Raw genomic sequence first — 24,696 nt, 5'->3', positions numbered from 1 at the left:
TCCGTTCAAAAATTGTTTTTAAAGAGACTCTTCCGATTGCCTTATAACACGCCAAACTATGTGATATATTTAGAAAGTGGATTTAAAAAATTGTTTTTTTATAATATGATTACGAATTTAAATTACCTATTAAAAGTACTACATTTCCCCGATAATAGACTTCCTTTGATTCTAGCCAAACAAATTATAAACCATAACTTAGATTGGTGCAGACAGTGGAAGATGCTAGGTGAGAAGGTAGGGGTTGATGTAGATTTTGGATCAGAGGCGGTAAAATCGAGATGTCTGACGGTGGTGGAAAAGCTGAGTGACGTATGGATAGGAGAGTGTATAGGGCGCGCACGCACGTCCATTCACCACAGTCAGCTGATCAGCCTCGACCTTGGCCTTGAACTTGGCGATAGAAGCTACCTTACTGATAACGCCGATGTCAGCTTCGTTTCCTGGATAATTAAGGCTAGGGCAGAGCTGCTCTATTTGAATGGTAAACCTTGGTCAACGGGAAATAAGTTCTGTTCTCTTTGTAATATGGGTGAAATTGAAACCACATTTCATTTCATCGCTATTTGTCCAATTTTAAGTAATCTTAGATTAACATTTTTACACAATAGAGTCCTTTCTGAACGGGATTATATTAGTTTTTTAAATGGCAGGGATTGGCGAGCGTTAGTAAATTATTTAAAAAACGCCTGGCAATACAGGTGGATTTTAATACAAGAATTTAACAATTGAGGAAAAAATATCATAAAAAATTTAAATATCGTACTCTTCCAAACTTCCAAAAAAAAAAAAAAAAAAAAAAAACCGATATAACTAGAGAAACTGGTTGGATTGTATTATATTTCTTAACTTTAAAATAATGGCCATAATTGTTAGTTTAAGGAAAGATTTATAATTTTATTTTAAAGGAATCCAATAATTGTTTTGATTTAGTTTTAGACGTGCCAACCCGGCAGACGACCGAAAGGTCATTGCTGTAGCGCGTAGGCACGTCCCCTGCGTGGGACGAATTATTGTGCACTGGGTATTTTGGAAATAAAGCGCTTTTTCTTTCTTTCTTTCTTTCTTTCTACTCAGTGGAGAATTAGGTTTGTTTATTTTATTAGTCACTGAATAATATCTGACTAATTAATAAAAAATGAGTCATGCACCTTTATTTAATATTAAATTATTTGCCTTTGAAATTTGTCTTTAGTTAAGTACATATATCCCCAATTCTAATAACTCCCAATAAATAATCCATAACTACAGTAAAAGTCAATACTTTGATGAATCTTTTAAGATTATAAAGAGTATTGGGAGTTATTTTTCGATTTGGGGGTATATGCCTTAAGCTAAAGACAAATCTCGAAAAAAATTATTGTTAAATAAGACAGACCCATATTAAATTTGTCACATTTTATTTAGTGATTAAAAAAAATTAACTCAAACATTTACTGAGTAATATGAAACTAGAAAGAACTTGGTGGCGTATTAAGAACCCAAAATATAAATATTTTAATAAAAATGTATTTCTAAAAAGTGAAATTGTATATTTTGTTAGGGTTGGTAACTAGTCTCTAACTCGTCAGATTTTAATGATCAATAGATCAAATGAAAGCCCTTACATCATTAAATGTTTAAGGCTAGAACGAACTGCAAGCGTTAATATGTACTGGAGATATAAGAAAAAATAATCTTAAAAAATTTCAAAATACGAAACGTCCTTAAGAAATGTACGCATGAGAATTTTCGTTTGAATATATCTTTAGAACGAAAAAAATATATTTAAAAACTCATTTTGGCAATGGAATGGGCGTGAAAATCTAGTTTAAAATAATGTGTCACTACATTGCCATTACTTTTTTAGTAAAACTGAGGAACCGAATACGTAGGTTTGCTGCAATAGTAACTGCCAAAAAAGGAATTTTTAGTAAAAAAAAAAAAAATAAAACAGATAATATGAAGCAGAACAAAAAGTCTTATCTATATAGGTTTAATGAAAAAAAATATTAATATTTATGCTTATCGTCTATAAGATTAACATTGAGTTATCTTGGCAAGAAAACATACTAAAGTTATTACTTTCAATATCTCTGTAACAAATTTGAAGCAGAACAAAGATTCAATATAATAAATTGTTAGGTTTTTTGTGTTGAATCTAATGGTGAAAAAAAAATTTGAAATTATAACAAACTTTGTACAAAATATTAGAAAACATATATTTGAGGTAAAAAATCCTATTTTTAGCACATAATACCCTGAAAATTCATCTTTGGGTAACTTTGTCTGCCTAGTTTTCATATTTAAGGTTGGAAATATAGTTCTACATGTGTTTGCCAATTTTCGTGGAAATCGGCCAATCCTGGAACTATGAATCGACGAATTTGCAGTCATCTTGTCGATTTGAGGGCCTCACGGCGGCCATCTTGGAAAAATCCGACTTCCGGTTATAAGGGTATAAGGGATGATTATAAATAAGTTAAAAACTCTTCTGCAAGCTTGTTTATTGCATTTACTTGACGTTTTTACAAATCCACTGCCAGAAGTCCAACGTAGCATCGTGTTGCAGACGCTCTGTGTATTTACATGTGAGGCCTCTTTTACATGTATTGTAGTGTCTGGGCCAATCGGATACTTTTTCAACGCACTCAATGCAAGGTTGATTTAACTTTCCGTGATTTTCTTTGTAATATTTAGCAACGTATCCTGGTTTACACCACGTGAACGGCCAAAAAGCCCCACAGAGGGAACCTGAAACGCAACCGTTTATAAGAATAAGAATATTTTATTTTCTCCAAAAAACATTTAACAATATTTACAATAGTCATTGATAGTGTATTATATCAACAACAACAAAATATATCTAGTTTCATTTTAAACAGAAAAATAGTCCATCCCTTTACAACGCCATACTGAATATGTAAAAAATAACTAAAACAGCAAAAAAATACACTACTTGGTTTTGTTGTTACTAAACATCTATATAAATAAAATTAGAGTTAGTCTGTACATCATTCATTTTTAGGTTATTTTTACGTTTTATACATTAAAGAAGCCGAAACAAGTCTCATCTAAATTTCTGTCTGTCTGTCTGTCTTTCTGTAACACTCACGATGGCATTTTACGCAATCTTCTCCAGGAAAACGAGAGTACCTATCAAGATCCAAGTCATTTTAATGTATTCACTGGATTGGCGAGAGTGTCTTTAGCCATTCAAATATGGCCTCACTACTTAGTAAATAACATTACGGACGTTCAAAAATGCAGTTTTGTGCGATTTTTATCAAGCTTTCGTCCAATTTTTATCACATAATGATCTATGAAATAACGAACAGCTGTTCGAATCAAGATTATTTTTTCTAGCTGTCACTGATATGTTTACAAATGTTGTTTACAAATACCGCAACCATTTCCGATCACGTTTTGAAGGCAAAGCCCATCCAAGTGAGATTAAAAACGTTGTCTTACATAACGGATTTAATTAATCGCAAGTGGAATAATATAGTGTAACCGGAAATGAAATTTAAAAACATCATCCAGGTCAGGAACCAGAGATTCTTTGTGTATAAAATTGTTCTTGAGTTTTGATAACCAGAAAGAAGACCTTGAATCAGTGTTGTATAGGGCTGGGAAACTTGAATTTATTAATGATCGTCACCAATAGCTTACTAACAAGGATTCCACTCATTGACGGCGCTTCAATGGGGGTTGTGTAAAGTGTAAAGTGTAAAGTAAAAACTGATGCTAAACTCGCTTTTCCAATGTGTCACTTTCTGTTCCTACTCACCGTATGATGCAATTGCTGGACCATACAGCCAATAGGCCCATAGCCCATCTCTTGGGTACTTACGCCTACCCACTTATTCATAACAACCTTTTCGACGACGATCCTTGATACCGCTACTTTTCCCTAGAATACACGGCCTCCCTACTTAAGAAATAAAATTACAAACGTCCAAAAACCCAGCATTGCGTGATTTTTGTCACATTTAATTCTAATGTTAAAAGATATACCAATCATTGTTTAGAGAATAGGCCTGCGTATTGCGTAATCTATTGAATAACAAACAGTTGTTTTTATAAGGTTGTTTCTTTTTTCAAACTGACACCAATAAATTTACATTAAAAGTTGTAACGAATAAAGCAATTAATGCGAAACAATTTCGATTGCCGATAACTTTTCACGAGAAAATCCAAAACCAAGAAATCAATAACCTTGGGACTTGACAACCGCATTTAATTTGTCGGACGTAATTCTTAACTGTAAACGTTGGTTTTTGGTACTGGTTCTTTTCCTTAGAACCGTTGGTAGCAGCAAGAATCATTTTTGACATTTTTAGTATCAACACATCACTGTAATTTACAAATTAGTTATCGTTGGTGTTGCACCTTATTTATACAGTGGTATTACAGCCTTATTCAATTTAATTGATGTCTTAACTGTATAAGTTTTGCTTTTTCTGTCTGGATTCCAAAATGTTAGTTTATGCTAAGAAAATGATAACTCATTTAAGTAAAACATTTGTTTAGCAAACCATCATGAATTGTTTACGATTTACGTAGTTTATGTATCAATAGTTCGTGGCCTATTTTGGTAATTTTTATTATAGGCTAAATTACCAATGTAAATTGTCTATAGTACTTAATTTCATAAAGTAAACCGTCATTTCGACAGCATTTCGAGTCATCTTCGGTCCAAGCAAATATAAATTGTTATGATAAAATTTGATGACATTGACAAAGATTTCAAATTCTAATTTTATATGTACTTTGTTATATGCTTAAAACGTAGCAAATTCCATAATTAAGTTCTGTATTTTTGTGTGTATGTCTGTTAACGCATTTATGCCCTTATTTCTCAGTGTCACGAAAAGGACAAGAGCACCTTGATATAAGAAGGTTTCAACTGACTACTTTAAGATCCCCGTGCGTAGAACGGGCACACAGCTAGTTGTAACTAAACGAATAAGAGCAATGACTTTACTGGAGAAAATCTTGGGCCTCCAAGGCAAAGCCTGTTTTGAGGTTCCTTCAAATGTAGATAACAGAAATATTAAAAGCGATCTGATAACAATTTATAATCTGAAACAAAAACTGGTCTTTTGGTCAAGATTAAATAACAACTTTCATTAGCACTAACTCCTATGTTTGAGACTTTCAAACTACGCACGGCACTCTACCACCAGGCGCTCATGGTACCACAGGTGCCATCACAGCTCATAGAATGCAATGCTTATTCCCTGTGTGGTAAAGCTAGCCATAGTGCGCCCTTATAATAAATAATGGCTTGGGTTTACAATAATTTATCATTTTGTTGCTTACACTTCCAAAAGACAACTCACACAGTTTCATCCAGCATAGTGAATTAGAACAACAATCGAATCATAATAAAATTTACAACATAAACCATTCAAAAACGCGTATCACAAACACAATCTTACTTGTATTATTAATCATTAATTCAAATCAAATTTTCGTTGTACTGTTACTTTAATTTCCTGAAAACGCACTCATAACAGCGTTTTGTTTAATCACTCTCAAGATATTTAAGACAGAAAATATAAATGTGTTGCCAATTTTAACTGGAAGAATTTATAAAACGAATGCATAACTTTGTCTTCTAGTCTTTATCTACCGAATCATTAATTCAAATCAAAGTTTCGTTGTACTATTACTTTAATTTCCTGGAAACGCACTCATAACAGCTTTTAGTTGAATCACTCCTTTTCAAGATATTGAAGACAGAAAATATAAAATGTGTTGCCAATTTTAATTGGAAGAATTTAGAAATCTAATACAGTACTTTGTCTTCTCGTCTTTATCTACCTATGCGCTAAGTTTGAAATACCAGTGGTTAAAATACTTTCATTGATCCATTCCAATAAAGTAGATTTTTTGCGACCTTGGTGTGCTATCAGGCTCCAGTGCAAAAAATTCATTCCATTGGACAGATAGTTAATAGATAGTGAATTGTTGCTTCTGATGAACAGATGTTTCATTGGCTTTTCTCTTCCCAAAAAAAACCGTGAGTTCCCACCAACCTACCCGGGAAATATTTATATTTAATAGGCACGTTACATGTTTTTTGTGTTAACTAATTTGAAAGAAAGGCTGGACGTAAGAACTTGGTAGAGGTCCCTAAAGGAAGGGCTTGGTCTGTAGATGAACCGTCAAAAGAGAAAATAGGTAAATTCCCTTGGGGATCTGCCACAGTGGCCCTTAAAATTTGGAGAATATATTTTTTACAATATGATCATATATGGCGGTTCTACACCTTACTGAAACAGCTAAGATTATAAAAATAGTTTTTCAAAGATTAATATTATTAGCATTTACTTTATTGTCATAATGGAATATTTACATTGTTTTTGTGATTTTTTCGTTTACTATCTACTGGATGGATATGTCCAGTGTGTTTTTTAATAGTTTGAAAGAAATCGTGTATTTATGAAAAATGTTCAAAATATTTATGTAAAAAACAGTGGAACATATCAATAGCATAGGCATTGTTAGTTCCTTATCGGGTTAACCAACAGTAAATAGAAACTTGGTTGATTTTCATATTGTTTATTATTAGTCTATTTTCAATAAGAAAGGTGTACAATATTTGGAAATAAAAGCCGCTTGAAAATTGTATTTTAAAAGAATTTCACAGGGCTATTACTTTTATGCATACATTTAGCTAAGTGAAACAATAATAATTTGAACTGAAACTCTTAGAGACAATTTGAATATAATTATATCAGCAAAAAGAACGTTGTGCCAGGTTCACTAGTGGTACTTGACAGGCACAACGCAAAGAATATTTTAAAATTGCATCAAACATCCTTAAAATACCAAAAAATACCCAGCTGCAAATAAAACTGCTCAAACTATATACTATGAAAAGGTCCAGATCAATTGAAGCATTTAGACCGTGACATTCAAACGCGTTTCTTTTTTTTTTTTTACCAACAGATTCTTGTTTTGAAGGAGTTCATTACGTTCCTATCATGACGCACAACATCCGATCAAGATAGTATTCCCAAAAATTTGCTGTTTTACAGGACAAAGTTGGTGATTTATAGTATTGTGTAAAGTATTTAGCATTCCCCATAATGTAAATCTTAATCAATATTTGTGAAACTACTTGTGTAAATAAATAACAAACAAACAAACATAAATTGTAAAAAACTTACACATTAGAAGCAGGAGAATCAAGTTGATGAAGTACATGCTGCTCCATGTAGAGATACTTTGAAAATGTAAAATGATAGTTGCAAGAGCACAGCTTCTGGCGAGAGAAAATTACTCTAATTGGATGGTAATTTATGTGACTTGTCAGTGTAAAATGATGATCGATACTTTCTAACTGCCATCATTAGTCGTGAACATGAAAACTGTAACACACGCCGTAAACAATTTCAGAAATCAACCATCATATAATACTAGTGAAACTTTTCCTCGAATTTGAGCAATTTCACAGTATGTCAGGCGTTATTTCAAAACGAAAAACAGTAAAAATTTCATACTTACTTAAAAAGTCAACTGAAAGATACAGTAATATAATCAATAACCACATTCCAGTAATCGAAACTTAAAACAAATGCTCTATTGTGTATCATGAAATGTTACACACCTTATTAGTTTTCCTGTAGCAGCAAACCTAGGTACTCGTTAAACATAGATATTAATTTAATAGATTAATTGAAAATCATCCCAGGCAAATGGAAATTCGCTTAGTCGGCAGGTTTGCTGCAGCGGGGGTATTTTCATTCAAATAGATACCATGTATAACCATGTATAATGTATTATTTGTCTAAAATATTAAACAAGAACGTGATTGTCGACTAAACTAACAGATTAAATTTCGTACGAGGTTCAGAAGAGTAAGCTTACCTTTGTTTATCACCTCGATTGGGAGACTCAATCAAAAGTGGTGGGAAAATAAGTATAAAAAATAGTGTCTAAATATCTTGTACAACTTTTTAATTGGAATTAGTTAAAGGTTTTGCAGGATAGATAATCTTTGGTTAAGATTAAATAGTTCACTCATACTTTTTAGTTTTGAATATCTAAACAAAGATTAATATAAACAAATTACTAATAAAATTAATATCATATGTTGAATACCAAGAGGATTTACGCCAACATAAAATTGTTTCGGAAGATATTTGAGAGAGATTTACACTATGACCCCTACGGAATAACATGTGTAAGTTATGATTAATCTTAAAGTTTGATACAACATATTTTTACAAGGCTTGATAGCGAAATTATCGCTGTGATACTTAATTTACTTCAAGTCAGCTATTTAATTAATAACGGTTAGATTACCCAACTCTTGGCGATCTTAAATAAAAAGAAAGGTAAATCGTAATAATTGTAAATTGTATTTTGCGTTCAAACGAATAAATTTAAATTCGCCCAAAACACAGATGGAAAAATGTTAGGTTTCAATTAACAAAAGGTAAATGCTCCGTATCTGTTGTCAAAAACAACCAAATGAAACTATCGATTACTAGAATGTTTCATTCGATGTATCGTTTGGTTAGTTAAGCTATGTTAACCTAACCTAACAAACTAATTGATATATCGAACAATCGATACATCGATCAATATATTCGGTTGTTTCTGACAGCAAATACGGTAGTCTACCCCATTTTTTCGCCAATTCAGTCATGGTCAGGTGATAATATTACAAGAATGGTTTATTCAAATTAGATTCATCATCATAGTCAAATACAAATAGATTATACAAGTAACGAAAACATTTAAGCATTTGGAGTAGACTTACTACGTAGTAAGTCTGGCTGATCAACCAGCAACATTGGTTTAGCTACTGTGCTAAACCAGTGTGTAGGCTTTTGAAATCGACACAATTGGTGTTTTGTTTTAAAATTATCGAATCCAAAATAGCGTATAGTCCTTTAATCTGATGAAAAAATAGGTGGTCACGTGACATTTGATTATAAGATGGCTGTCAGAATCTGTCGTTATGGGTGTAAACTAGCAGCTCTGAATTATATTAAGTTTTGAATAACTTAAGTGATTGAATACTCGATCACCGTACGTAGAGCCAACAGCTTGTTTTAATCAGACAAAACTCATGTGTACATGTATTTGAATAGGGATAAACAAATATAAGGGATGATTATAAATAAGTTAAAAATTCTTCTGCAATCTAGTTTATTGCATTTAGTTTACTCTTTACAAATCATCTCATGTTTGTATACCGTCCTGATGCCATCGTGACCCTCATGCCATGTGTTGACTTCTTTACAATGGAGGCCTATCATACATTTATAGTAGATTTTGCTGAACCTGGAAGTTGCGTATTTTTCTTCAACGCACTCAACGCAAGGTTTATTTAAAGTTCCGTCATTTGCTTGGAGATCTCTAGCAATGAATCCTAGTTTACACCACGTGAACGGCCAAGGAGCAACACAGAGGGAACCTGAAACGCAACCATTTATAAGAATAAGAATATTTTATTTTCTTCAAAAAATTAAACAATATTTACAATAGTCATTGACAGTCCACATCAACAACAACAAAATATATCTACAGTTTCATTTTAAACAGAATAACTCCATCCCTTTACTACGCTATACTGGATATGTAAAAATAACTAAACCAGCTAAAAATTATATAAAATACACGACTTGGTTTTGTTGTTACTATTGTAAATAAACAAATAAGAGCAATCACTTTACTGGAGAAAATCTAGGGCCTCCAAGGCAATGTCTGTTTGGAGGTTTCTTCAAATGCAGATAACAGAAATATTTAAAGCGAACTGATGACAATTTATGAACTGAAACAAAAACTGGTCCCTTGGTCAAGTTTGTGCCTTCTTAAAACTAATAACAACTTTCGATAGTACTAACTCCTATGTTTGAGACTTTCAAACTACACACGGCACTCTACCACCAGGCGGCTCATGGTACCACAGGTGCCATCACAGCTCATAGCATGCAATGGTTATTCCTCGTGTGATAAAGCTAGCCATAGTGCGTCCTTATAATAACTGCTTGGGTTTAACAATAACTTATCATTTTGTTGCTTACACTTCCAAAAGACAACTCACACAGTTTTATCCAACAATAGTGAATTAGAACAACAATCAAACCATGATAAAAATTACAACATAAAATAACATAAAATATTCAAATGCGCGTATCACAAACACCGTAACATCTTAGTTGTTAAATATTCAATAATTTAGATCGGATTTTTGTTGGGCTGGTAGTTTAATTTTCTGAAAACGCACTTATAACAGCTTTTAGTTGAATCACTCCTTTTCAAGATATTTAAGACAGAAAATATAAAATGTGTTGCCAATTTTAATTGGAAAAATTTAGAAATCTGAAACAGTACTTTGTGAAAAAGATTCTTCTCGTCTTTCTCTACCAGTGTTTGAAATACCAGTGGCTTAAATACTTTCATTGATCCATTTAAATAAAGTAGATTTTCTGCAAACCATGTTTCAGCACATTGTCGTGCTATCATCAGGCTCCAGTGTGAAATATTCATCCCATTGGACAGATATATATATATATATAGTAAATATATAGAATATATTCACTATAGACTATAGAATATAGTGAATATATATATAAAGAACATATGGTGAATTGTGGCTTATAATAAACAGCTGTTTCATTTGCTTTTCTCTTCCAAAAAAACCGCAAGTTCCCACCAACCTACCCAACAAATTTTTCTATTTAATTTTTACGCTACATGTTTTTTGTGTTCTCTAATTTGAAAGAACGGCTGGACGTATGAATTTGGTAGAGGTGCCTAAAGGAAGGTCTTGGTCTGTAGATGAGCCATCAAAAGACAAACGAGGTATATTCCCTTGGGGATCTGCCACAGTGGCCCTAAAAATTTGGAGAATATGTTTTTTTTACAATATGACCATATATGGCGATTCTACACTTTTTTGACACAGCTAAGAATATAAAAATAGTTTTTCAAAGATTAATGTTATTAGCATTAACGTTATTGTCATGATGGAATATTTACATTGTTTTTGTGATTTTTAATTTACTATCTACTGGATATGTCAAGTGTGTTTTTTAATAGTTTGAAAGAAATTGTGTATTTATGACAAACTAAGACGTATGTGAGCAACAAACGGGAATGTCAGCTATCATCAATCCAAATTTCACCTCAATCTGACCAGTAGTTAATGCGTGATTGAACTTCAAACAAACAAAAAAACAAACATACAAACAAACAAACAAACTTTCACATTTATAATATTAGTATGAAAGTATAGTTTCCGCAACCGCTTTCGATCCGTTTGTAAGAAAGTAAATACATTATTCTGAGTGTTTTGATACTCTTCTGATATTCAATTAACAAAGTTTGTGTTTTATAGTATTGAGTACAGTATTTAGCATTCCCCAAAATCTAATCTTAATCCATATTTGTGAAACTACTGGTACAATTGTAACAAACATACATTGTAAAACACTTACACATTAGAAGCAGGAGGATCAAGTTGATCATGTGCATGATGCTCCATGTAGAGATACTTTGAAAATGTAAAATGATAGTTGCAAGAGCACAGCTTCTGGCGAGAGAAAATTACTCTAATTGGATGGTGATTTATGTGACTTGTCAGTGTAAAATGATGATCGATACTTTCTAACTGCCATCATTAGTCGTGAACATGAAAAACTTTAACACGGAATAAAAAATTTCAGAAATCTACCATCATATAATACTAGTGAACCTTTTCCTTGAATTTGAGCAATTTCAAAGCATGACAGGCGTTATTTCAAAATGAAATGAAATGAAAATAGGAATAAAAAATAATGTATAAATATATAAAACAAATATGAAATATGTATAAATATATAAATATGTGTTAAAGGTTTTTTAAATCGACACAATTGATGTTTTATTTTAAAATTATCGAATCCAAAATGCATATCGTATAGTCCTATAATCTGATGGAAAAATAGGTGGTCACGTGACTTTGATTACAAGATAACTGACAGAATCTGACGTAATGCGTGTAAACTAGCTGTTATGAATTATATTCAGTTTTGATTGAATACTCGATCACCGTACGTAGAGCCAACAGCTCGTTTAAGTTAATAACCAGACAAAACCCATGTGCATGCGTTTTTGAATAGGGATGAACGAATATAAGGGATGATTATAAATAAGTTAAAAATTCTTCTGCAAGCTTGTTTATTGCATTTACTTGACGTTTTTACAAATCCACTGCCAGAAGTCCAACGTAGCATCGTGTTGCAGACGCTCTGTGTATTTACATGTAAGGCCTCTTTTACATGTATTGTAGTGTCTGGGCCAATCGGATACTTTTTCAACGCACTCAATGCAAGGTTGATTTAACTTTCCGTGATTTTCTTTGTAATATTTAGCAACGTATCCTGGATTACACCACGTGAACGGCCAAAAAGCCCCACAGAGGGAACCTGAAACGCAACCGATTATAAGAATAAGAATATTTTATTTTCTCCGAAAACATTTAACAATATTTACAATAGTCATTGATAGTGTATTATATCAACAACAACAAAATATATCTAGTTTCATTTTAAACAGAAAAATAGTCCATCCCTTTACAACGCCATACTGAATATGTAAAAAATAACTAAAACAGCAAAAAAATACACTACTTGGTTTTGTTGTTACTAAATATCTATATAAATAAAATTAGAGTTTGTCTGTACATCATTCATTTTTAGGTTATTTTTACGTTTTATACATTAAAGAAGCCGAAACAAGTCTCATCTAAATTTCTGTCTGTCTGTCTGTCTTTCTGTAACACTCACGATGGCATTTTACGCAATCTTCTCCAGGAAAACGAGAGTACCTATCAAGATCCAAGTCATTTTAATGTATTCACTGGATTGGCGAGAGTGTCTTTAGCCATTCAAATATGGCCTCACTACTTAGTAAATAACATTACGGACGTTCAAAAATGCAGTTTTGTGCGATTTTTATCAAGTTTTCGTCCAATTTTTATCACATAATGATCTATGAAATAACGAACAGCTGTTCGAATCAAGATTATTTTTTCTAGCTGTCACTGATATGTTTACAAATGTTGTTTACAAATACCGCAACCATTTCCGATCACGTTTTGAAGGCAAAGCCCATCCAAGTGAGATTAAAAACGTTGTCTTACACAACGGATTTAATTAATCGCAAGTGGAATAATATAGTGTAACCGGAAATGAAATTTAACAACATCATCCAGGTCAGGAACCAGAGATTCTTTGTGTATAAAATTGTTCTTGAGTTTTGATAACCAGAAAGAAGACCTTGAATCAGTGTTGTATAGGGCTGGGAAACTTGAATTTATTAATGATCGTCACCAATAGCTTACTAACAAGGATTCCACTCATTGACGGCGCTTCAATGGGGGTTGTGTAAAGTGTAAAGTGTAAAGTAAAAACTGATGCTAAACTCGCTTTTCCAATGTGTCACTTTCTGTTCCTACTCACCGTATGATGCAATTGCTGGACCATACAGCCAATAGGCCCATAGCCCATCTCTTGGGTACTTACGCCTACCCAATTATTCATAACAACCTTTTCGACGACGATCCTTGATACCGCTACTTTTCCCTAGAATACACGGCCTCCCTACTTAAGAAATAAAATTACAAACGTCCAAAAACCCAGCATTGCGTGATTTTTGTCACATTTAATTCTAATGTTAAAAGATATACCAATCATTGTTTAGAGAATAGGCCTGCGTATTGCATAATCTATTGAATAACAAACAGTTGTTTTTATAAGGTTGTTTCTTTTTTCAAACTGACACCAATAAATTTACATTAAAAGTTGTTTACGAATAAAGCAATTGATGGGAAACAATTTTGATTGCCGATAACTTTTCACGAGAAAACCCAAAACCAAGAAATCAATAACCTTGGGACTTGATAACCGCATTTAATTTGTCGGACGTAATTCTTAACTGTAAACGTTGGTTTTTGGTACTGGTTCTTTTCCTTAGAACCGTTGGTAGCAGCAAGAATCATTTTTGACATTTTTAGTATCAACACATCACTGTAATTTACAAATTAGTTATCGTTGGTGTTGCACCTTATTTATACAGTGGTATTACAGCCTTATTCAATTTAATTGATGTCTTAACTGTATAAGTTTTGCTTTTTCTGTCTGGATTCCAAAATGTTAGTTTATGCTAAGAAAATGATAACTCATTTAAGTAAAACATTTGTTTAGCAAACCATCATGAATTGTTTACGATTTACGTAGTTTATGTATCAATAGTTCGTGGCCTATTTTGGTAATTTTTATTATAGGCTAAATTACCAATGTAAATTGTCTATAGTACTTAATTTCATAAAGTAAACCGTCATTTCGACAGCATTTCGAGTCATCTTCGGTCCAAGCAAATATAAATTGTTATGATAAAATTTGATGACATTGACAAAGATTTCAAATTCTAATTTTATATGTACTTTGTTATATGCTTAAAACGTAGCAAATTCCATAATTAAGTTCTGTATTTTTGTGTGTATGTCTGTTAACGCATTTATGCCCTTATTTCTCAGTGTCACGAAAAGGACAAGAGCACCTTGATAAAAGAAGGTTTCAACTGACTACTTTAAGATCCCCGTGCGTAGAACGGGCACACAGCTAGTTGTAACTAAACGAATAAGAGCAATGACTTTACTGGAGAAAATCTAGGGCCTCCAAGGCAAAACCTGTTTGGAGGTTCCTTCAAATGCAGATAACAGAAATATTTAAAGCGAACTAATGACAATTTATGAACTGAAACAAAAACTGGTCTCTTGGTCAAGTTTAAATAACAACTTTCATTAGCACTAACTACTATGGTTTGAAACTTTCAAACTACACACGGCACTCTACCACCAGGTGGCGGCTCATGAAACCACAGGTGCCATCATAGCTCATAGCATGCAATGCTTATTCCCCGTGTGGTAAAGCTAGCCATGTGCGCCCTTATAATAAATAATTGCTTGGGTTTACAATAATTTATCATTTTGTTGCTTACACTTCCAAAAGACAACTCACACAGTCTCATCCAACAATAGTGAATTAGAACAACAATCAAACCATGATAAAAATTACAACATAAAATATTCAAATACGCGTATCAAAAACACCGTAACATCTTAGTTGTTTATTATTCAATAATTTAGATCGGATTTTTGTTGGGCTGGTAGTTTAATTTCCTGAAAACGCACTCATAACAGCTTTTTGTAAAACCACTCCTTTTCAAGTTATTTAAGACAGAAAATATAAAATTGGTAATGGTTGCCGATTTGAATTGGAAGAATTTAGAAATCTAATACAGTACTTTGTGAAAAAATATTCTTCTCGTCTTTCCCTACCTATGCGCTAAGTTTGAAATACCAGTGGCTTAAATACTTTCATTGATCCATTCAAATAAAGTAGATTTTCTGCAAACTATGTTTCAGCACATTGTCGTGCTATCATCAGGCTCCAGGGTGAAATATTCATCCCATTGGACAGATATATATATATATATATATATATATGTATATACAGGGCGAATAAAAAGTCAAGACCCCCCCCCCTCTAATATTTTTCCAAGTAAATATACAGAGATATCCTTTTGATGGTCGAGCAATCTTAGCAGGAAGTTTCATTTTATCATTTTGAAATATTTGAGTGTCCCCCCAAAAGGGGGAATTTGGGGGCCACTCAAAAATTTTAAATGTAAATCCCCTTCAAGTGACACCTCATTTTGAAGTGTTTACAAAAACTTAAAAAATGGTGAAAACCAGAGCTCGCTATCTCTTCTCTATCCAAAATGGCAGCCAATATTACAATTTTACACAACATTTGACGGGCTACCATTTTGGATAGAGATGAGATAGCGAGCTCTGGTTTTCACCATTTTTTAAGTTTTTGTAAACACTTCAAAATGAGGTGTCACTTGAAGGGGATTTACATTTAAAATTTTTGAGTGTTCCCCAAATTCCCCCTTTTGGGGGGACACTCAAAAATTGCAAAATGATAAAATGAAACTTCCTGCTAAGATTGCTCGACCATCAAAAGAATATCTCTGTATATTTACTTGGAAAAATATTAGCGGGGGTTCTTGACTTTTTATTTGCCCTGTATAGTAAATATATAGAATATATTCACTATAGACTATAGAATATGGTGAATGTATAAAGAACATATGGTGAATTGTGGCTTATAATAAACAGCCGTTTCATTTGCTTTTCTTTTCCCAAAAAAACCGTGAGTTCCCCCCAACCTACCCTGGAAATTTTTATATTTAATAGGTACGCTACATGTTTTTTGTGTTCACTAATTTGAAAGAACGGCTGTACGTTAGAACTTGGTAGAGGTGCCTAAAGGAAGGTCTTGGTATGTAGATGAGCCATCAAAAGAGAAACTAGGTATATTCCCTTGAGGATCTGCCACAGTGGCCCTAAAAATTTGGAGAAAAGATGTGTTTACACTATGATGACCATATGGTGATTCTACACTTTTCTGAAACAGCTAAGAATATAAAACATGTTTTTCAAAGATTAATGATATAAGCATTTACTTAATTGTCATAATAGAATATTTACATTGATATTGAGATTTTTTAATTTACTAATTTTTTTAGTTTAAGAAATTGTGTATTTGTAACAAACTTAGTCGTATGTGAGCAAAAAACGGGAATGTGAGCTATCATCATACCAAATTTCACCTCAATCTGACCAGTAGTTAATGCGTGATTAAACTTCGAACAAACAAAAAACGCACAAACTTTCACATTTATATTATTAGTATGAAAGTATAGTTTCCGCAACCACTTTCGATCCGTTTATAAGGAATTTAGTACAGTACAATTATTCTGAGTGTTTTGATACTCTTTTGATACTAAATTAACAAAGTTGGTGTTTTATAGTATTGTGTACAGTATTTAGCATTCTCCAAAATCTAATCTTAATCCATATTTGTGAAACTACTGGTGCAATTGTAACAAACATACATTGTAAACACTTACACATTAGAAGCAGAAGAATCAAGTTGATCCAGTACATGTTGCTCCATGTAGAGATACTTTGAAAATGTAAAATGATAGTTGCAAGAGTACAGCTTCTGGCGAGAGAAAATTACTCTAATTGGATGGTAATTTATGTGACTTGTCAGTGTAAAATGATGATCGATACTTTCTAACTGCCATCATTAGTCGTGAACAGGAAAACTGTAACACACGCCATAAACAATTTCAGAAATCAACCATCATATAATACTAGTGAAACTTTTCCTCGAATTTGAGCAATTTCAAAGCATGACAGGCGTTATTTCAAAACGAAAAACAGTCATAATTTCATACTTACTTAAAAAAGTCAACTGAAAGATACAGTAATATAATCAATAACCCCACTCCAGTAATCGAAACTTAAAACGAATGCTCTTATTGTGTATCATGTGCAATTAATACAAATTATTCGTCTGTTTAAGTAAAAAAATGTTCTTCATAACAAAAACATTGGGATTTTGATGGCCTATGGGGCAAAGCCCGAGCACTTTTATTACAGAAATTGGAGAAATTGGGCGTCTGCGCAAAAAATACTTAATTTTAACACATCGTTTGTAAAAATCAGTCCATTAAATGGAGGAGTAGTAATTAGTAGAAATCGCCTTAACGTATTATGTATAAGGATCATTGGAATTACTGAAGTTATTCCAATGATATTGTATTAAACTTAGTATTTTAGATTCTTTTGAGTTAAACATTATTTTAATTAATCAACTGGCAGCGATTTCCCATATAAAAATAAATTTACCTTAGGACCGAGCCTAGTAAACGTACCTACACTAAGAGAAATAGATACCCCAATGACATTTATTTGAAAAAAACGATTGGTTTGCATTGAAAGAGCCAGATATTGTTTTGGTCTCATGAATATTGTTAGATATGGGTGATGGTTACAGTGTGTATACTAATTTTAACTGTAAATCTAGAAGAATGCAAACATACTGCTGTTTTGAATATTATAAAGTTTCAACTGACGACAAGACACCCGTCCGTAGAACAGGCACATTGATGGTACTAGAAATGTTCCATTAGAAATGTGGTGATTTTTACTATTAACTGTATATAATAGAAAGTTGTAATCGGTTTATACATACTTCGTTGGAAAATAGCACACGTGGTATGTGGAATATGGAACAGTTAAGTAGAAAAGTTAAATATGTGTACCCTTAAATGCGTGTTCATTGAGTTAAACTTAGTTTTTCAGCCTGTAACTATTTTTACACATTACTTCAGGCTATACCTAGAGGGTTGGAACATTACCCCATGGATAAAAGCCATTAGTTATTATTAGCGGGATTTGAACTCAGAACCCATGGAACTGACACCTTGCGCTCCACTATTAGACCAGCTCGCCTCCATTTAATGTGTTGGAGATTACTGATAAATTAGTTAATTAGTTGCGTCACACCTGTAATAACATTGTCCACAAAACTTTCACAGTAACTTTAATTAATGATCTTCATCATTACATATTTTTTGTGGATAACAGAGATTCTTTAATTTACGATAACAATTAAATAAACGTTTGAAAATGTCCCTTTCATTTATTTTACCAAGAATCCAATTGGAAGATAAAACTTTACCGTGCACCTATGTCATTTTATTCGATAATTGATGAAAACATTTAAGATTCACACACAAATTGTAATAATTAACTGTAAAAAGTGAGGATATGGTATGAGGAATTTTTCACCAAATTTAAAGCTTAAGGAAACTACTTTATGGATTGATTTAAAACGAAACAGTGAAATTTCGTGCAACACCAGTGGTTTTGTAGTGATTGACGCGGAAGCAATAAGAGTGTGTCAATAAAAGGTTGCACAGCTTCTGGAATATCAAGTACTTGCTGTGCTGTTTTTAGTTTTTGTCCTTTCCGACTGTTTTCTGTCCTATATCAATTACTTAAAAGGTGAAAACATACAAGTCAATGACAAAAACCTATATTCCTTGTGTTAGACAATACTTAACTGGAGAAACAGTAAAAGGTGAATTAGATGTGTATGACTCGCAAAGCTTTAATCCAACTTGTAAAAGCATGTAAAATTATCAATATTATTTTTTCAAAATAGCATATGTTTGGACGTACCTTACGTTATCAATACATAGTCTCGGGCAAAGTTTCGAAACAGTTGTTTAATTTTCAAGCTATTGTCTTAAATAAAATTATTCGAACACAATGTTGTTGTCAATACGCCTACGAACTAATTTTGCACACTTATGACGCACGAAGAACATACATTCATTTAACGTACAATAATGTGCGAACGGCCATAACACGCACGACGACGGACACAACACAAATAAGAATTTTGTCATTTCTCAATAGGAGAATCAAATCAAATTAAATTATTTGTTGTCTGTATAACTTGTATAATCCATTGACAAAGTCAATTAGAATAAAATAAACACAATCCTAAAAGGTTAGTTTAAAGGCTGTATTGTGTTACGAATTGTATGTAGAACGTATTAATTAAAATACTTTCTGACAATAAAATGTTGACAGACTTTCTAGCAATGAGATAATATTGCTGTAAGAAATAAAACCAAACGCTGCTCTGTCTTAAATGACATAAATAAGTTTTGAGACGAGTTGTGAATAGATTTTTGTGAACATTCCATAATCTAGTCAATTGCAAAAGCGATATTAGTGTTACAGTTATGGTGTTTCTGTACTCAAGTAAACACAGTGTTTTGATTTAATAACAATGTAAATACTTTAGGAACGTGTGATTCTATTTTTCTTTCCCTACTCGCATTTCCTAGCAATTTCATTAGGAGTTAATTACTATTAGTTGTTGCACGTTCCTCACTGACTACAGAGAACACAGCCAAACTATTTCTTTTTGCATTGTAAAAGTTAATCAGATAACGGTGCAATCATCAGTTGCATTAATTAACAATTTCGGTTATTTTCATCATTTAAGGTTAATTAAATGTTTTTGTTTGAATAGCAATGTAATTCTGGGAATATCTGATGGGAAATAACAATTCATTGTATTAAGCAATTTTACAAAACAATACTTTAATCAAAATGAATGTTATATTATTAAAAAAAATATTTGAGTAAGTATGGAATATTGCCGTGCTTTGCGTTAAACATATTTCATTTTGTCACATAGATAGATGTACGATTTGTTTAGAAAAAAATTAAAATTGTCTAGTGATTTTATTTTAAAACGATAACAGGTTTATAAAACCAGTTTTACGAAATAAAACGAAATTGAAAAATATATTTATCTATTTCTCATTGAAAAATGTTTAATGGCCCCTAGTTTGTGTAGTTGGTTTTCTTTTATCAGGACCTTCAAAATGATGGGTCACTCGATGGGTCTGACCGTTTGACATTTTTGAGTTTCCCCCGAAATCCCCCATTTTGGGGATGTACACGAAGTGGCGGTTATGGCAAAAAAGTACTTCATAACATGCCATAAGGGTGTGCAGAGTTTAGTTTTTTCTAGTATGAGCTGTTAAAAAATTGACAGCGGGTCTTCAGACTTTTTATTAACCCTGTTTAAATAGGGATTATAGTAAAAGGAAATTGTTAATACAATGGCTTTAAATACGGTTGTATTACTTACTATTTTCAATACAATAGCTTACGGTTGTACTGTTCTTACCTTTTCGATTGGATAGGAATTCGTTTTTATGTTTGTCAGAGGAGAGTTAACAGCCGTGAATCATCATATATATTGGACGTTTCTCATTAAGTTGATCCCTCCAACAGATGACGCATCGTTCCCTCCAATCTGTATGTCACAAATTAACAATCAACAGCTGTTCGTCGTCAATGAGAAGTCGTTCGTCTTAAAATATGAGTAGCAGACAATATTTAATGGCGGAATTAGTGTTGTAGATAATAGCTATTTGTGTATTTAGAGTGTAAAGTACGTTACTGCCGCTCGAAAGCTTCGTGCGGTCATACATTTCGAGAGTGGCAATGACTGTTTGTGCTCGTAATACAGACAAGATTTTTTCTTACCACTATAATTAACTTATCATAACTCACAAATTAAATTTTTAGTTGTCCATAAAATGTTATTTAGGTTGTTGTTTGCTTATCGGTCTCCGCAACTGTGGTTGGCATAGAAATGCGATCTGTATAATCAGCCGATTTAACGTGCGGGAACAGTCATTCCCGCTCTAGAGTGGAAATGAGGTATTTTGGGTATTGCTAATAGGTGTGGCAATGTGATTATTTCCATACAGCGATACGAAAAACTTGTTGTACATAATATGTACATCACGTTTTCGTTAACATTTTATGTTTAAAATCGTATTTTAAGGTCACGGGATAAAGAGGTCGTTAGTTTTGCCTAAAGAACTTTTGTAATTCATAGTTGTTGAACAAAATACAATAAGACAAAATAATTAAATTCCAAGACATTTCATTGTAAAATTACAGCTTTGGAAACCAAAGATTATTAAAAATGAAAAAAAGCTATGTATGCATCATTTTTGAAAAAGAAGATTGAATAAGACCAATTGTACATTATTACTGATCTTCTGCTGCTGTTAATGGCTGTGGCTTCAATTATTACAGTGTTGTAAAGTTTTAAAATCTACTAAATTTAGTTATATCAAGATTTCAAAGTGCTGACGTATAAGCAGTATAAGCATAAACAGCATTATTAAAAGTGATGTGTATATCTACGATTTGCAAGACGACTTTATACTGTAAATGTGTTCGTTGTGCTTAACTGGTAGTGTAATTCAATTATGTAATCCTCAACAATGATGACATGGTTATCATACCTGTGCAGCCAAGCCTGTATCTCAAGTGTAATGGTGCTTTAACGGGTATTCAAACACAAACACCTATGTTGTGAATCTAAACGGGTAATACACATGTGTGTATTAGAAAATTACTTTGCACGCTGTTATCTTACTAGAACATTCCATGGGATGAGTACATATTATATTTACTAGTCACGTTTTCAAAAATTTAGTGAATTTTCCTTTTTGACTCAATATTTACTTGGATTAACTTGAGTTAAGGTAACGACTTACATGTTTAGCATGTGAGGTGATTGTAAACCAAAGGAAGTATATTAATAAGTAAATTTGCCTCTATAACCGTGTTAATTGTATAAGAGAGTCCAAATCCCGTCTTGTTCATGCTACGTATTGGCTGTATTACTGAGTTTTGTCTTCCCTTACAATCTGGTGACTACTGTTTCATTTCTAGAGAGTAGGGATATGCCCTCAGTAGACATTTACCATTTTATTATGTCATTTATTAAGCTAAACCAAAGTTTGATATTAGACAGTAAGAAGATCGGTATGTGTACGGTCCCCTTTCGAAAAAAATAAATTCTCCAAACACAAAATACAGATACAACTAACACAAAATATAAAGGAAGATTTCCTGTAGAAGCAAACATTACTTTTTGTATTGTTTCGAGAATATACCTTGTGCACTCTTCTTAGAATCATACAATAATATCGTTGACACCCCTAATCCAATAGAATCAATGGGGAAATTTTAGGACAAGGTGTTGTTTATTCCCTAAACTTTGTAAAAAACATTCTTACAACTTACAATTTTCATAATATTTACTAAGGCAAATTTTCTTGCTTGGTGGACTGGATACTTGGTATTTGACAAAGCATAGGTTTTGTTTTCTAAATTTTATATTAACGCTTCCTTTTACTGACCTTACAACAGTTATACAATGTAAGTATACGGTTGTTTCTTATTTGCTGAGAACTTTCTACCAATCCCAAACCTTTATCTCAACAATGTGGAATAAATCTCATTTTATCGCAGTTAAGCCCGGATCACAAGACAAGAGGTTCAGAGATTTACTGCAAGAAACTCTACCTTACGTCTGAGGTCTCACATTTCATTCTGCTGCCCTTTTCCTTATGTTTATGCTCCAGAAAACCATTAAAAATCCATTTTGCTATTTTATTCATATCATATAATTCACCTGTATAGTAACTTTATAAAAGTAAATAATTAAAACAAATATTATTATGAGCTGTTGTTTTGTACTATTATTTTATTTTTATTAGATTACTTAACACATTTTCTATAATAATGTATGCATGTCCAAAGACTTTTAAACTTAATAGGGGCTTTACTTTAAAATTTGATACACCTATATTTTATGGCCAATCGTTTTCCATTTTGTGTCCTGATATGTAGTTATATTCAATAAAACAATATTGTACATACTGCTTTACATAATGTTCTGTGTGTCCTAATAAGCGTATGTTTCCCGGTGTTATTTGTATAGAATAATAAGCGTTTCTGCTAACAGTAATTAAATTAGCACTTTTTTTAAGGGAAAAGGGAATATTATTTTCTGCACACGGGTGCCTGTACACAGTGAGACTCCAGAATGGATCAGATGGTTGGACACAGACCTGGGATTGTTTGTGTTATTTATTTGAGTCAAACCAACATGTAACCTAAGCCCTCGGGACGGCACGTTACTGGCATTCTGTTATTTTATGACCTTTTATGACCTCATAACATCAAGGATTGGTTCCTCGGTGAGGAGAATTTACCGTACGAAATGTGACATACAAGTACAATTATTGTCTTCTCCATCCATCATCTTTAGGGTTCATGAATAGGGGGGATTTATTGTAGTATCCCCCGGAAATGCGGGTTTTATTAGCCAGCAGGTACTCTAAGCCCAATATGGTCAAGAATTTAGTATTACTATTTTGATTCTTGGGTGTAATTCTTTTTTTAGGAAAAAACTAATAAATTAAAAACTTAAAACATGTACTAAGTACTTTTTTGTCCTAGGACGCTAGGCACGAGCCTGGGATTGTTTTCACATTACTTCACGTAAACCTAGGGGTTGCGGCATTATCACTTCGATAAAATCCATTGGTGATTTGGTTGGATTTGAACCCGGGACCTCTTGGACCGAAGTCCCGCTCTAACGACTAGACCAGCTCGCTCTCCATCTACTATTAAGATTACATCAATAACTAATTAGAATTAATGTGATAAACTATTTGTTTAAAATTACCAAACGATAAATCACTCAGTTTTTAAATCAACTTGAAAGCTTTTTCCCCCCTGACTTTTCCCCTCCATGAAGTTAAGATGCAATTTATGTAGAAAGCTTCTCGGCCAACTAAGGGGGGACTATTTATTAATGCTTAGCCCTTGTAACAGCTGGATCTGGCAGTAGAAAAACTGTAAAACTGTAGGGGCGCTACTTAGTGTTGGGGAGAAATATTCGATAAGACTGTTCGATAACTGTTAGTTCGTTACATCAGATCTATTTGTTAATACATACTACGATACAAAAAGGTTCTAAAAGACTTAATATAAAATGGTGTATATTTTACAGCCTTAATAACAATGTAGACTTTCTTACCCCATAGTCTACTTAGTGCAAACAGCTGACAAAAATGCATAATCTTCTAATTATGAGACTATTTTTTACTTTGCAAGGAGACAACTCAATGTTGTACAATGCACAAACTTTAATCACTATACTAACATAATTAAATATTTGCACTTACTTTATACCTTAACAAAGTACTGTAGGATAATATTTAGAACTACATACCAAAAAGAAAATACAAGCTTTTTAGTAAAATTATATAATTTAGTGGGCTTTAAGAGATTGATAATAATACTAATACAATAACTTACTGCAAGTATTAAGCTATTATTATTAGTTTATATATGTATAGATACTAGTTTCTTACTTTTAAAAT

General features: G+C 32.6%; 1 protein-coding gene across 1 annotated transcript in view; it reads right to left on the bottom strand.

Annotated features, from left to right (window-relative positions):
- Window positions 1-261: 261 nt before the first annotated feature.
- The window catches only part of LOC128997638 (cylicin-2-like), an 84,575-nt gene continuing 60,140 nt past the window's right edge, over window positions 262-24,696 (bottom strand). Inside the window, exon 4 of the mRNA XM_054423276.1 lies at window positions 262-443. Within this exon, the coding sequence (XP_054279251.1) occupies window positions 262-443 (182 nt within the window). The remainder of the gene's footprint in view (window positions 444-24,696) is intronic.

This window comes from Macrosteles quadrilineatus, unplaced genomic scaffold (assembly GCF_028750875.1).
Source record: "Macrosteles quadrilineatus isolate MER2022 unplaced genomic scaffold, UCM_ALF_1.0 Scaffold_6__1_contigs__length_79288215, whole genome shotgun sequence".
NCBI lineage: Eukaryota > Metazoa > Arthropoda > Insecta > Hemiptera > Cicadellidae > Macrosteles > Macrosteles quadrilineatus.
This window is presented reverse-complemented; position numbering and strand designations above follow the sequence as displayed.